At 40.7% G+C, this 12,500-nt stretch overlaps 1 protein-coding gene across 4 annotated transcripts in view; it reads right to left on the bottom strand.

Annotated features, from left to right (window-relative positions):
- The window catches only part of LOC115161238 (interleukin-1 receptor accessory protein-like 1-B), a 351,323-nt gene that overhangs the window by 248,601 nt on the left and 90,222 nt on the right, over positions 1-12,500 (bottom strand). For all 4 annotated transcript variants that reach the window (XM_029712042.1, XM_029712044.1, XM_029712043.1 and 1 more), the window contains exon 2: positions 8,251-8,536. In XM_029712042.1, coding sequence (XP_029567902.1) covers positions 8,251-8,536 — 286 coding nt within the window. The remainder of the gene's footprint in view (positions 1-8,250; positions 8,537-12,500) is intronic.

Below are 12,500 nucleotides of genomic sequence, written 5' to 3'. Positions count from 1 at the left end.
CTGATGGGAAAAGTTAAGTTTCAGATGGTTAAGGACAACGGGGCTAACACACAAACACACCCGCACACACTCGCACACGCAAACATACACACACACTAAAAGCTTCAATGATCCTGTGCACGTCCATATCTCCTTCCAGGGAATAACATCTGGAAGGTTTTAATGCAAAGCTGTACTTTCTCCACTGAAGGATTGATCTATGTTTAGATATAGCCAACTCAATATAGCAGCATAACTCCAATGCACAATAATATAGTAGGACTATATACGCTCCAGAGATGATTCTATCCCCATTATAATCTCCTACGCTAACAGTCAAACTTTAAGTGATAATTGAAATTCTGAGCAGGCTTTTATTATACAATATTGTCACACCCTGATCTGTTTCACTTGTCCTTGTGATTGTCTCCACCCCCTCCATGTGTTACTTGGTTTACCCAGTGTATTTGTCTCTGTGTTTCCTGTCTCTCTGTGCCAGTTCGTCTTGTATGTCCAAGTCAACCAGCTTGTTTTTCCCGTGCTCCTGCCTGTTCTATTCTCTTTTTGCTAGTCCTCCCGGTTTTGACCCTTGCCTGTTTCTGGACTCTGTACCCACCTGCCTGACCATTCTGCCTGCCTTGACCTTGAGCCTGCCTGCCACTCTGTACCTCCTGGACTCTGAACTGGTTTTGACCTTTTGCCTGTCTACGACCATTCTCTTGCCTACTCCTTTTTGGATCAATAAACATCTAAGACGCCAACCATTTGCCTCCTGTGTCTGTATCTGGGTCTCGCCTTGTGCCTTGATAAATATGATCATCAATCACTGAGCAAAACCTGGAGACAAAAAAAACAACCATTAATGTGGGGATATTGACTACATGAGTAGCAGTGGAATGGAGGAATCTCTCTCAATTCACTTCAAAGGGCTTTATTGGCATGGGAAACATATGTTTACATTACCAAAGCAAGTGAAATGGATAGTAAACACAAGTTAAATAAACAATAAAAACATTTACAGTAAATATTGAACTCACAAAAGTTTAATAAAGACTAAAGACATTTGCGTATATACAGTGTCTTTGGAAAGTATTCAGACCCCTTGACTTTTTCCACACTTTGTTACATTACAGCCTTATTCTAAAATGCATTAAATGAACACAAAATCCTCAGCAATCTACACACAATACCGTATAATGACAAAGCAAACATAAATACCTTATTTGCATAACAATTCAGACCCTTTGCTATAGACTCGCAATTGAGCTCAGTTGCATCCTGTTTCCATTGGTCATCCTTGAGATGTTTCTACAGCTTGATTGGAGTCCATCTGTGGTAAATTCCATTAATTGGACACCATTTGGAAAGGCACACACCTGTCTGTATAAGGTCCCACTGTTGACAGTGCATGTCAGAGCAAAAACCAAGACATGAGGTTGAAGGAATTGCCCGTAGAGCTCCGAGACAGGATTGTGTCGAGGTACAGATCTGGGGAAGGGAAACAACACTTTTCTGCAGCATTAAAGGTCCACAAGAACACAGTGGCCTTCATCATTATTAAAAAGAAGAAGTTTGGAACCATCAAGACCCTTCTTAGAGCTGGCCGCCAGACTAAACTTAGCAATCGGGGAGAAGGACCTTGATAAGGGAGATGACCAAGAATCCGATGGTCACTCTGACAGAGCTCTAGCGTTCCTCTGTGGAGATGGGAGAACCTTCCAGAAGGACAACCATCTCTGCAGCACTCCACCAATCAGGCCTTTGTGGTAGAGTGGCTAGGCGGAAGTCAGTCCTCAGTAAAAGTCATGACAGCCCGCTTGGAGTTTGCCAAAAGGCACCGAAAGACTCAGACCATGAGAAACAAGATTCTCTGGTCTGATGAAACCAAGATTGAACTCTTTGGCCTGAATACTAAGTGTCACGTCTAGAGGAAACCTGGCACCATCCCTACAGTGAAGCATGGTGGTGGTGGCAACATCATAATGTAGGGATGTTTTTCAGCAGCAGGGACTGGGAGACTAGTCAAGATCGAGGCAAAGATGAAGCAAAGTACAGAGAGAACCTTGATGAAAACCTGCTCCATAGCACTCAGGACCTCGCAAATGTTCACCTTCCAACAGGACAACGACCCTAAGCACACAGCCAACACAACGTAGGAGTGGCTTCAGGACAAGTTTCTAAATGTCCTTGAGTGGCCCAGCCAGAGCCTGGACTTGAACCTGATCAAACATCTTTAGAGAGACCTGAAAATAGCGGTGCAGCAACGCTCCCCATCCAACCTGACAGCTTGATAGGATCTGCAGAGAAGAATGGTAGAAACTCCCCAAATACAGGTGTGCCAAGCTTGTAGCATCATAATCAAGAAGACTCCCTGCCAAAGGTGCTTCAACAAAGTACTAAGTAAAGGGTCTGAATACATATGTTAACGTTATATTTCAGTTACGTATTATTTATACATTTGCAAAAATGTAAAAAAAATTATAATAATTTAGCTTTGTCATTATGGGGTATTGTGTGTGGATTGATGAGTGAAAAAAACAATTTCATCCATTTTAGAATAAGGCTGTAACGTAACAAAATGTGAAAGAAGTCAAGGGCTCTGAATACTTTCTGAATGCACAGTACAGTGTTGAAATGATGTGCAAATAGTTAAAGTACAAAAGGGAAAATAAATAAACATATATGTATTTACAATGGTGTTTGTTCTTCACTGGTTGACCTTTTCTTGTGGCAACAGGTCACAACTCTTGCTGCTTTGATGGCACACTGGTATTTCACCCAGTAGATATGGGAATTTATCAAAATTGTATATATTTTTTAATTCTTAGTGGGTCTGTGTAATCTGAGGGAAATTTGTGTCTCTAATATGGTCATACATTTGGCAGGCTAGGAAGTGCAGCTCAGTTTCCACCTCATTTTGTGGGCAGTGTGCACATAGCCTGTCATCTCTTGAGAACTATCATGGCTATGCTCACTGAGTCTGTACAAAGTCAAAGCTTTCCTTAAGTTTGGATCAGTCACAGTGGTCAGGTATTCTGCCACTGTGTACTCTTTGTTTAGGGCCAAATAGCATTCTAGTTTGCTCAGTTTTTGTGTTAATTCTTTCCAATGTGTCAAGTAATTATGTCTTTGTTTTCTCATGATTTCTCATGATGTCCTGGGGCTCTGTGGGGTCTGTTTGTGTTTGTAAACAGAGCCCCAGGACCAGCTTGCTTAGGGGACTCTTCTCCAGGTTCATCTCTCTGTAGGTGAAGGTTTTGTTATGGAAAGTTTGGGAATCGCTTTGTTTTAGGTGGTTGTAGAATTTAACGGCTCTTTTCAGGATTTTAATAATTAGTGGGTATCGGCCTAATTCTGCTCTGCATGCATTATTTGGTGTTTTACGTTGTACACAGAGGATATTTTTGCAGAATTCTGCATGCAGTCTCAATTTGGTGTATTGAATTTGATGTTCATTTTGATGGCTTAGAAGGCCCTTCTTGCCTTGTGTCTCAGATTGTTTACAGCTTTGTGGAAGTTACCTGTGGCGCTGATGTTAAGGCCAAGGTACGTATTGTTATATTCTCCACCCGGCACAGCCAGATGACTGGCCACCCCTCACAGCCTAGTTCCTCTCGAGGTTTCTTCCTAGGTTCTGGCCTTTCTAGGGAGTTTTTCCTAGCCACCGTGCTTCTACACCTGCATTGCTTGCTGTGGGGTTTTAGGCTGGGTTTCTGTACAGCACTTTGTGACATCAGCTAATGTAAGAAGGGCTTCTTAAATATATTTGATTGATTGATTAATTGATTGATTGATTGATTGATTGATTGATTGATTGATTGATTGATTGATTGATTGCAATGGTATCTAGATGGAATTTGTATTTGTGGTCCTGGCGCCTGGGCCTTTTTTGGAACACCATTGTTTTTGTCTTACTGAGATTTACTGTGAGGGCCAAGGTCTGACAGAATCTGTGCAGAAGATCTAGGTGCTGCTGTAGGCCCTCCTTGGTTGGGGACAGACGCACAAGTGACATAAGGAATCATACATTAACTTTCACCTGGATTCACCTGGTCAGTCTATGTCATGGAAAGAGTAGGTGTTCCTAATATTTTGTACATGTCTCTCTCGCTCATTCTCTCGCTCTCTCACTTTCCCTATTTTCTCACACCCTCTTTCTCTCTCTCCCTCTCTCACTCTTTCTCTTTTCCTAGCACAGCTGTTTGGATGGAGTGTTTGGGTCATGTGTGATAAAATTTGCGAAGCTTACCCTCAAACAAAAATATAATTGATTTCAGCTCAGCTGCAAATCTCCAAAGTGCTTCTCTGATTAGGGTACTGGATAACTCTTGAATCCTCCCATGCACTACAGCCTGAGGCTGTTTAACACTTTAAAACACTGGAGAACATGCTTTGAATTTCATAATGCAGGTTATCTGCTTGTCTAGCGTCATACACCTACACACACAGTACTGTAGAGAACACTGTCAGTGTTCTGGCCTTAGAAATTATGTTTTTAGTCTAAGAGAGGGAAAGAGTGAAGGAGAGAGGAGTAATTGAGAGCAGAGTGATGGAGAGAGGGAGGGAGAGAGTACTATGATGCCTCCAGGCATATGAGTAACATCCACTTCAGACGCTCTAGACAGAACAACAAAAGCACAACCATTTAGATTCTGACTTTGCCAGAGAATGGAGGGGGGAAGAGATAGTGAGTGAGAGGGAGTGAAAGTGTGAAAAAGAGACTCAGCCATCAATATCACAGAGGGAGTACCTTCAGTTGAAGGTAGAGAGTGGAAGAGAGCATGTTGAATGCAAGAGTAAATCATTCTGTTTCCTCTCTTACACAGTGTTCCTACCAACTCCTGTCTTACTGTATCTCTAGTATCACTACTGTCTCTGTCTTACTGTATCTCTAGTATCACTACTGTCTCTGTCTTACTGTATCTCTAGTTTCACTACTGTCTCTGTCTTACTGTATCTCTAGTATCACTACTGTCTCTGTCTTACTGTATCTCTAGTATCACTACTGTCTCTAATGTCTTACTGTATCTATAATATCACTACCGTCTCTGTCTTACTGTATCTCTAGTATAACTACTGTCTCTGTCTTACTGTATCTCTAGTATCACTACTGTCTCTGTCTTACTGTATCTCTAGTATCACTACTGTCTCTGTCTTACTGTATCTCTAGTATCACTACTGTCTCTGTTTTACTGTATCTCTAGTATCACTACTGTCTCTGTTTTACTGTATCTCTAGTATCACTACTGTCTCTGTTTTACTGTATCTCTAGTATCACTACTGTCTCTGTTTTACTGTATCTCTAGTATCAAAACTGTCTCTAATGTCTTACTGTATATATAGTATCACTACTGTCTCTAACATCTTACTCTATCTATAGCATCACTACTGTCTTTGTCTTACTGTATCTCAAGTATAAATACTGCCTCTAATGTCTTACTGTATCTATGGTATCACTACTGTCTCATATGTCCTACTTTATCCGTAGTATCACTACTGTCTCTAATGTCTCACTGTATCTCTGGTATCCCTACTGTCTTACTGTATCTCTAGTATCACTACTGTCTCTAATGTCTTACTGTGTATATAGCATCACTACTGTCTCTATTGTCTTACTGTATGTCTAGTATAACTACTGTCTTTAATGTCTTACTATATATATAGTATCACTACTGTCTCTAATGTCCTACTGTATCTCTAGCATCACTACTTTCTCCATTGTCTAACTGTATCTCTAGCATCACTACTGTCTCTAATGTCTTACTGTATATAAAGTATCACTACTGTCTCTTATGTCTTACAGTATACATAGTATCACTACTGTCTCTGTCTTACTGTATCTCTAGTATTTCTACTGTCTCTAATTTCTTACTGTATCTCTAGTATCACCACTGTCTCTAATGTCTTACTGTATATATTGTATCTATAGTATCACTACTGTCTCTAATGTCTTAAAGTATCTCTAGAATAACTACTGCCTCTAATGTCTTAAAGTATATATAGTATCACTACTGTCTATAATGTCTTACTGTACCTTAAGTGTCACTACTGTATCTAATGTCTTGCTGTATCTATAGTATCACTACTGTCTCTAAGGTCTTACTGTATCTATAGTATCACTACTGTCTCTAAGGTCTCACTGTATCTCTAGTATAACTACTGTCACTAATGTCTTACTATATATATAGTATCACTACTGTCTCTAATCTCTTACTGTATCTTTAGTATAACTACTGCCTCTAATGTCTTACTGTATCTCTAGTATCACTACGGTCTCTAATGTCTTACTGTATCTCTAGTATAACTACTGTCTCTGTCTTACTGTATCTATAGTATCACTACTGTCTCTATTGTCTTAATATATCTCTAGTATAACTACTGTCTCTAATGTCTTACTGTATCTATAATATCACTACTGTCTCTAATGTCTTACTGTATATATAGTATCACTACTGTCTCTGTCTTACTGTATCTCTAGTATCACTACAGTCTCTAATGTCTTACTGTATATATAGTATAACTACTGCCTCTAAGGTCCTACTGTATCTCTAGTATAAATACTGTCTCTAATGTCTTTCTGTATCTATAATATCACTACTGTCTCTAATGTCTTACTGTATCTCTAGTATAACTACTGTCTCTGTCTTACTGTATCTCTAGTATCACTACTGTCTCTAATGTCTTACTGTATATATAGTATCACTACTGTCTCTAATGTCTTACTGTATATATAGTATCACTACTGTCTCTGTCTTACTGTATCTCTAGTATCACTACAGTCTCTAATGTCTTACTGTATATATAGTATAACTACTGCCTCTAATGTCCTACTGTATCTCTAGTATAACTACTGTCTCTGTCTTACTGTATCTATAATATCACTACCGTCTCTAACGTCTTACTGTATCTCTAGTATCACTACTGTCTCTAATGTCTTACTGTATATATAGTATCACTGCTGTCTCTAATGTCTTACTGTATATATAGTATCACTACTGTCTCTAATGTCTTACTGTATATATAGTATCACTACTGTCTCTGTCTTACTGTATCAATGGTATCACTACTGTCTCTAATGTCTTACTGTATCGCTAGTATCACTACTGTCTCTAATGTCTTACTGTTTTTGTAGTATAACTACTGCCTCTAATGTCCTACTGTATCTCTAGTATAAATACTGTCTCTAATGTCTTTCTGTATCTATAATATCACTACTGTCTCTAATGTCTTACTGTATCTCTAGTATCACTACAGTCTCTAATGTCTTACTGTATATATAGTATAACTACTGCCTCTAATGTCCTACTGTATCTCTAGTATAAATACTGTCTCTAATGTCTTACTGTATCTATAATATCACTACTGTCTCTAATGTCTAACTGTATATACAGTATCACCACTTTCTCTAATGTCTTACTGTATATATAGTATCACCACTGTCTCTGTCTTACTGTATCTCTAGTATCACTACAGTCTCTAATGTCTTACTGTATATATAGTATCACTACTGTCTCTAATGTCTTACAGTATCTTTAGTATAACTACTGCCTCTAATGTCTTACTGTATATATAGTATCACTACTGTCTCTAATGTCTTACAGTATTTATAGTATCACTACTGTCTGTAATGTCTTACTGTATCTTTAGTATAACTACTGCCTCTAATGTCTTACTGTATCTCTAGTATCACTACTGTCTCTAACGTCTTACTGTATATATAGTATCACTACTGTCTCTAATGTCTTACTGTATATATAGTATCACAACTGTCTCTAACGTCTTACTGTATATATAGTATCACTACTGTCTCTAACGTCTTACTGTATCTCTAGTATCACAACTGTCTCCAATGTCTTACTGTATCTATAATATCACTACAGTCTCTGTCTTACTGTATCTCTAGTATTCCAACTGTCTCTAATGTCTTACTGTATACATAGTATCACTACTGTCTCTAATGTCTTACTGTATCTCTAGTATAACTACTGTCTCTAATGTCTTACTGTATCTCTAGTATTCCAACTGTCTCTAATGTCTTACTGTATCTCTAGTATAACTACTGTCTCTCTCTTACTGTATCTATAGTATCACTACTGTCTCTAATGTCTTACTGTATCTCTAGTATCACTACGGTCTCTAATGTCTTACTGTATCTATAGTATCACTACTGTCTCTAATGTCTTACTGTATCTCTAGTATCCCTACTGTCTCTTAGGTCTTACGGTAGCACACAGGAGTAGACTAGAGTAGACTATGTCCCTCCTGTCTCACCGTAGCACACAGGAGTAGAGGCCCACGTCCTGCAGGTCGGCCGGTCTGAACCAGATGGCGTCCTCCTCCTTGCTCATGCGCACGCCGTTGAAGGAGATGGGCTCCTCAAAGTCTCCGTGGCCCAGGCCAGAGCTGCGGTACCACATGAGGCTGAGGCCTACGCTCTGAGCCTGGCTGTAGTTGGCCCTGATGTAGCCGTAGAACAGGGCACACTTCAGCCTCACCGGCTCCCCCTTCAACACGCGGTACTTCAGGTAGTCCACCGACCAGTCCGTACAGCCGTCAACTATGGAGGGAAAGAGAGAGACAGTGAGAGAGAGAGACAATTAGGATGTGATTATATTCTATTGACCAGTCCGTACAACCGTCAACTATTGTGGGGGGGGGGGGGGGGGGGGGGGGGAGTATGGTGAATAGACAGAGTTAAACATGTTTCTTATACCCTGCCATCATTAGTCCCCTCCTCCTTATTCAGTAACCACGGAAACAAAACGTAAAAAAACACACTACCCATATTGTGCACTAAGCAAGAGAATTCTACATCTGGCTACAGATTTCATCAATGTGACCTCTGTAGATGCTAAATTGTTGTGTGTTTCGTAGGTTTGTCTATGTGTGCTGTCATACAATCAGTGACTCAGTGACTCCGACAGAGGGAAAAACAGTCATACACTCAGTGACTCAGTCAGAGGGAAAAACAGTCATACACTCAGTGACTCAGCCAGAGGGGAAAACAGTCATACACTCAGTGACTCAGCCAGAGGGGAAAACAGTCATACACTCAGTGACTCAGTCAGAGGGAAAAACAGTCATACACTCAGTGACTCAGTCAGAGGGAAAACTGTCATACACTCAGTGACTCAGTGACACATCCAGAGAGGAAAACAGTCAAACACTTAGTGACTAAGTCAGGGGGGTGAACAGTCATACACTCACTGACTCAGCCAGAGGGGAAGACAGGCATACACTCAGTAACTCAGCCAGAGGGGAAAACAGTCATACTCTCAGTGACTCAGTCAGAGGGAAAAACAGTCATACACTCAGTGACTCAGTCAGAGGGAAAAACAGTCATACACTCAGTAAGAAGGGAAAACAGTCATACACTCAGTGACTCATCGAAGACGGGAATACAGTCATACCCCCCACTGACTCAGCCAGAGAGGAAAACAGTCATACACTCAGTGACTCAGCCAGAAAGAAAAACAGTCATATACTCAGTGACTCAGCCAGAGGGGAAAACTGTCATACACTCAGGGACTCAGTCAGAGGGAAAACAGTCATACACTCAGGGACTCAGTCAGAGGGAAAATAGTCATACACTCAGTGACTCAGCCAGAGGGGAAAACAGTTGTACACTCAGTGACTCCTTCAGTAACTTAGCCAGAGGGGAAAACAGTCATACACTCAGTGACTCAGCCAGAGGGGAAAACAGTCATATACTCAGTGACTCAGCCAGAGGGGAAAACAGTCATATACTCAGTGACTCAGCCAGAGGGGAAAACAGTCATATACTCAGGGACTCAGCCAGAGGGGAAAACAGTCATATACACAGTGACTCATCCAAAAGGTGAATACAGTCATACACTCAGTGACTCAGCCAGAGGGGAAAACAGTTGTACACTCAGTGACTCAGTCAGAGGGAAAATAGTCATACACTCAGTGACTCAGCCAGAGGGGAAAACAGTTGTACACTCAGTGACTCCTTCAGTAACTTAGCCAGAGAGGAAAACAGTCATACACTCAGTGACTCAGCCAGAGGGGAAAACAGTTGTACACTCAGTGACTCCTTCAGTAACTTAGCCAGAGGGGAAAACAGTCATACACTCAGTGACTCAGCCAGAGGAGAAAACAGTTGTACACTCAGTGATTCCTTCAGTAATTTAGTCAGAGAGGAAAACAGTCGTACACTCAGTAACTCAGTCAGAGAGGAAAATAGTCGTACACTCAGTGATTCCTTCAGTAACTTAGTCAGAGAGGAAAACAGTCATACACTCAGTGACTCAGTCAGAGAGGAAAACAGTCATACACTCAGTGACTCAGTCAGAGAGGAAAACAGTCGTACACTCAGTGATTCCTTCAGTAACTTAGTCAGAGGGGAAAACAGTCATACACTCAGTAACTTAGTCAGAGAGGAAAACAGTCGTACACTCAGTGATTCCTTCAGTAACTTAGTCAGAGAGGAAAACAGTCGTACACTCAGTGACTCAGTCAGAGAGAAAAACAGTCATATACTCAGTGACTCAGCCAGAGGGGAAAACAGTCATATACTCAGTGACTCAGCCAGAGGGGAAAACAGTCATACACTCACTGACTCAGTCAGAGAGGAAAACAGTCATACACTCAGTGACTCGTTGACTCATCCAGAGGGGAAGAAAGTGAATTCTTTATCCCCTATTTGGATCCCCATTAGCTCAATGTCATCTCTTTGGGCATGTGGGATGTTAAGTAATCACTTTTTCATTTGTTAGAAGTTGCTACAATGGTGTCAATGGTGGTTACTAAGGCTAGCGTCGTAACACTATGCTAGCAGGTTATGAGGCTAATGGTGTTAGCATCTTGGCAGGGTAGAAATAATGTTGAATGTTAACACTAGCTAGCTCTTTAGCTGGAGATATTTAGTGCAGTTTGAGGCTAACATTGCTAGCATGGATGAAATCTATAAGAAAAGGTTTTGATAAAATATTGAATTTGGCCTTTACTACTAAGGGCCATAGAAACGCATTGAATAACACAGTGTTTGTTCTATTTCTAGGAGATATAAGTAGCTCAGGAAATATTTTATTTAATATTTTTTACACATATTTAACCACTTTTTGGGCAGGCACAAAACTACCTTCAAACTTACATCAATTATTTTAAACCGGTAGCGGTTACTTTCAGATGAGTCCCGTGACACACGTTGTATATGTCAGTACATATAGGCATACAACGCCACATTTAAAAACATGGTTAAACAAAGACAACATTTCTGTATAGTGTAACGACCCTGGGTTTATAAGCGCGGAAATCGACTCTGATAGCGCGCCAGACCTCGGGCTAGAAGGTCGAGGGTTCGAGACCTGCTCCCTGCCTGTTTCATTACAATATTCATAACGTTGAATTAGCCTTTAAGAAGAACAAAAATTAAATATAAACTATCGCGTCCATATGGTTTTTGCAAAGGCTTGTGTGTAGCCTACTGGTTACATTTTAGCCTACTGGTTAAATTTGTGTCTTTTCGCACGAATTAAGAAGCACATAAAATTTGTGTCTTTTCTCACGAATTAAGCCATACCAAAACGCACAAAAACGCACGAAATTTGCTGAAATGCATTATGTGCATATATGCACGAATTGATTGTGAGACTGCGTTGCATGGTCTGACAAACACATTCACTGCAGATGCGGAAATGCAACAGCGGCGGATGCGATGGATTGAGACGCATCCAATGCAAAAAAATAAATCTCTAGGTTAAATTGACAGATTTTGCTGGGGATTTTTTTATTATGTTACTTAGGGGTTTTTAAAGGTGCTTTAGGCCCTTCAAGGTTAACTTTCAGTTTCATGTCTGGATAAAGGGTAGGGTATTGACCCAGCAGGACTGAGGGGGAGGATCTTTGTTGAGTTAAACATTTGGTGATTTCTTGTCTTCTGCTCCCATGGTGACAGAAAGGTTAACCCACGACCACCAATCAGTATAGGACTAATTAGGCATAACTTGTTTACAGTATTGTGCACTGTGTGTGTGTGTGTGTGTGTGTGTGTGTGTGTGTGTGTGTGCGTGTGTGTGTGTGTGTGTGTGTGTGGGAAGTGATACAGTAAAGTACCCCTGATGTGTGCCTGTCTGAGTGAAACAGAACCCTCACAGGGACAACTACACTTGTAATTAATGCCCCTAATTACCAGAGACGGAGATTGTGTGTGTGTGTGTGTGTGTGTGTGTGTGTGTGTGTGTGTGTGTGTGTGTGTGTGTGTGTGTGTGTGTGTGTGTGTGTTATATGAGTGTGTGTATGTGTGGGTGTCTGCCTAATTATTCCTCTTAATTAGCAGTAGGCCTGTGTGTGTGTTTGAGAGAGAGAGAGAGAGAGAGAGAGAGAGAGAGAGAGAGAGAGAGAGAGAGAGAGAGAGAGAGAGAGAGAGAGAGAGAGAGAACATAATACATGAACTGTGGGATTCTGTCTAATTAGCAGCCTTAATTATCAGAACAGGCTCCCTACTGTTGACATGTCTGTGATGTTGTGATGAGCACACACACACACACACACACACA

The sequence above is a fragment of the Salmo trutta genome, chromosome 24 (genome assembly GCF_901001165.1).
Source record: "Salmo trutta chromosome 24, fSalTru1.1, whole genome shotgun sequence".
NCBI classification, from domain to species: Eukaryota; Metazoa; Chordata; class Actinopteri; order Salmoniformes; family Salmonidae; genus Salmo; species Salmo trutta.
Note: the sequence above shows the minus strand (reverse complement) of the source record. Positions and strands in the feature narration are given on the sequence as shown.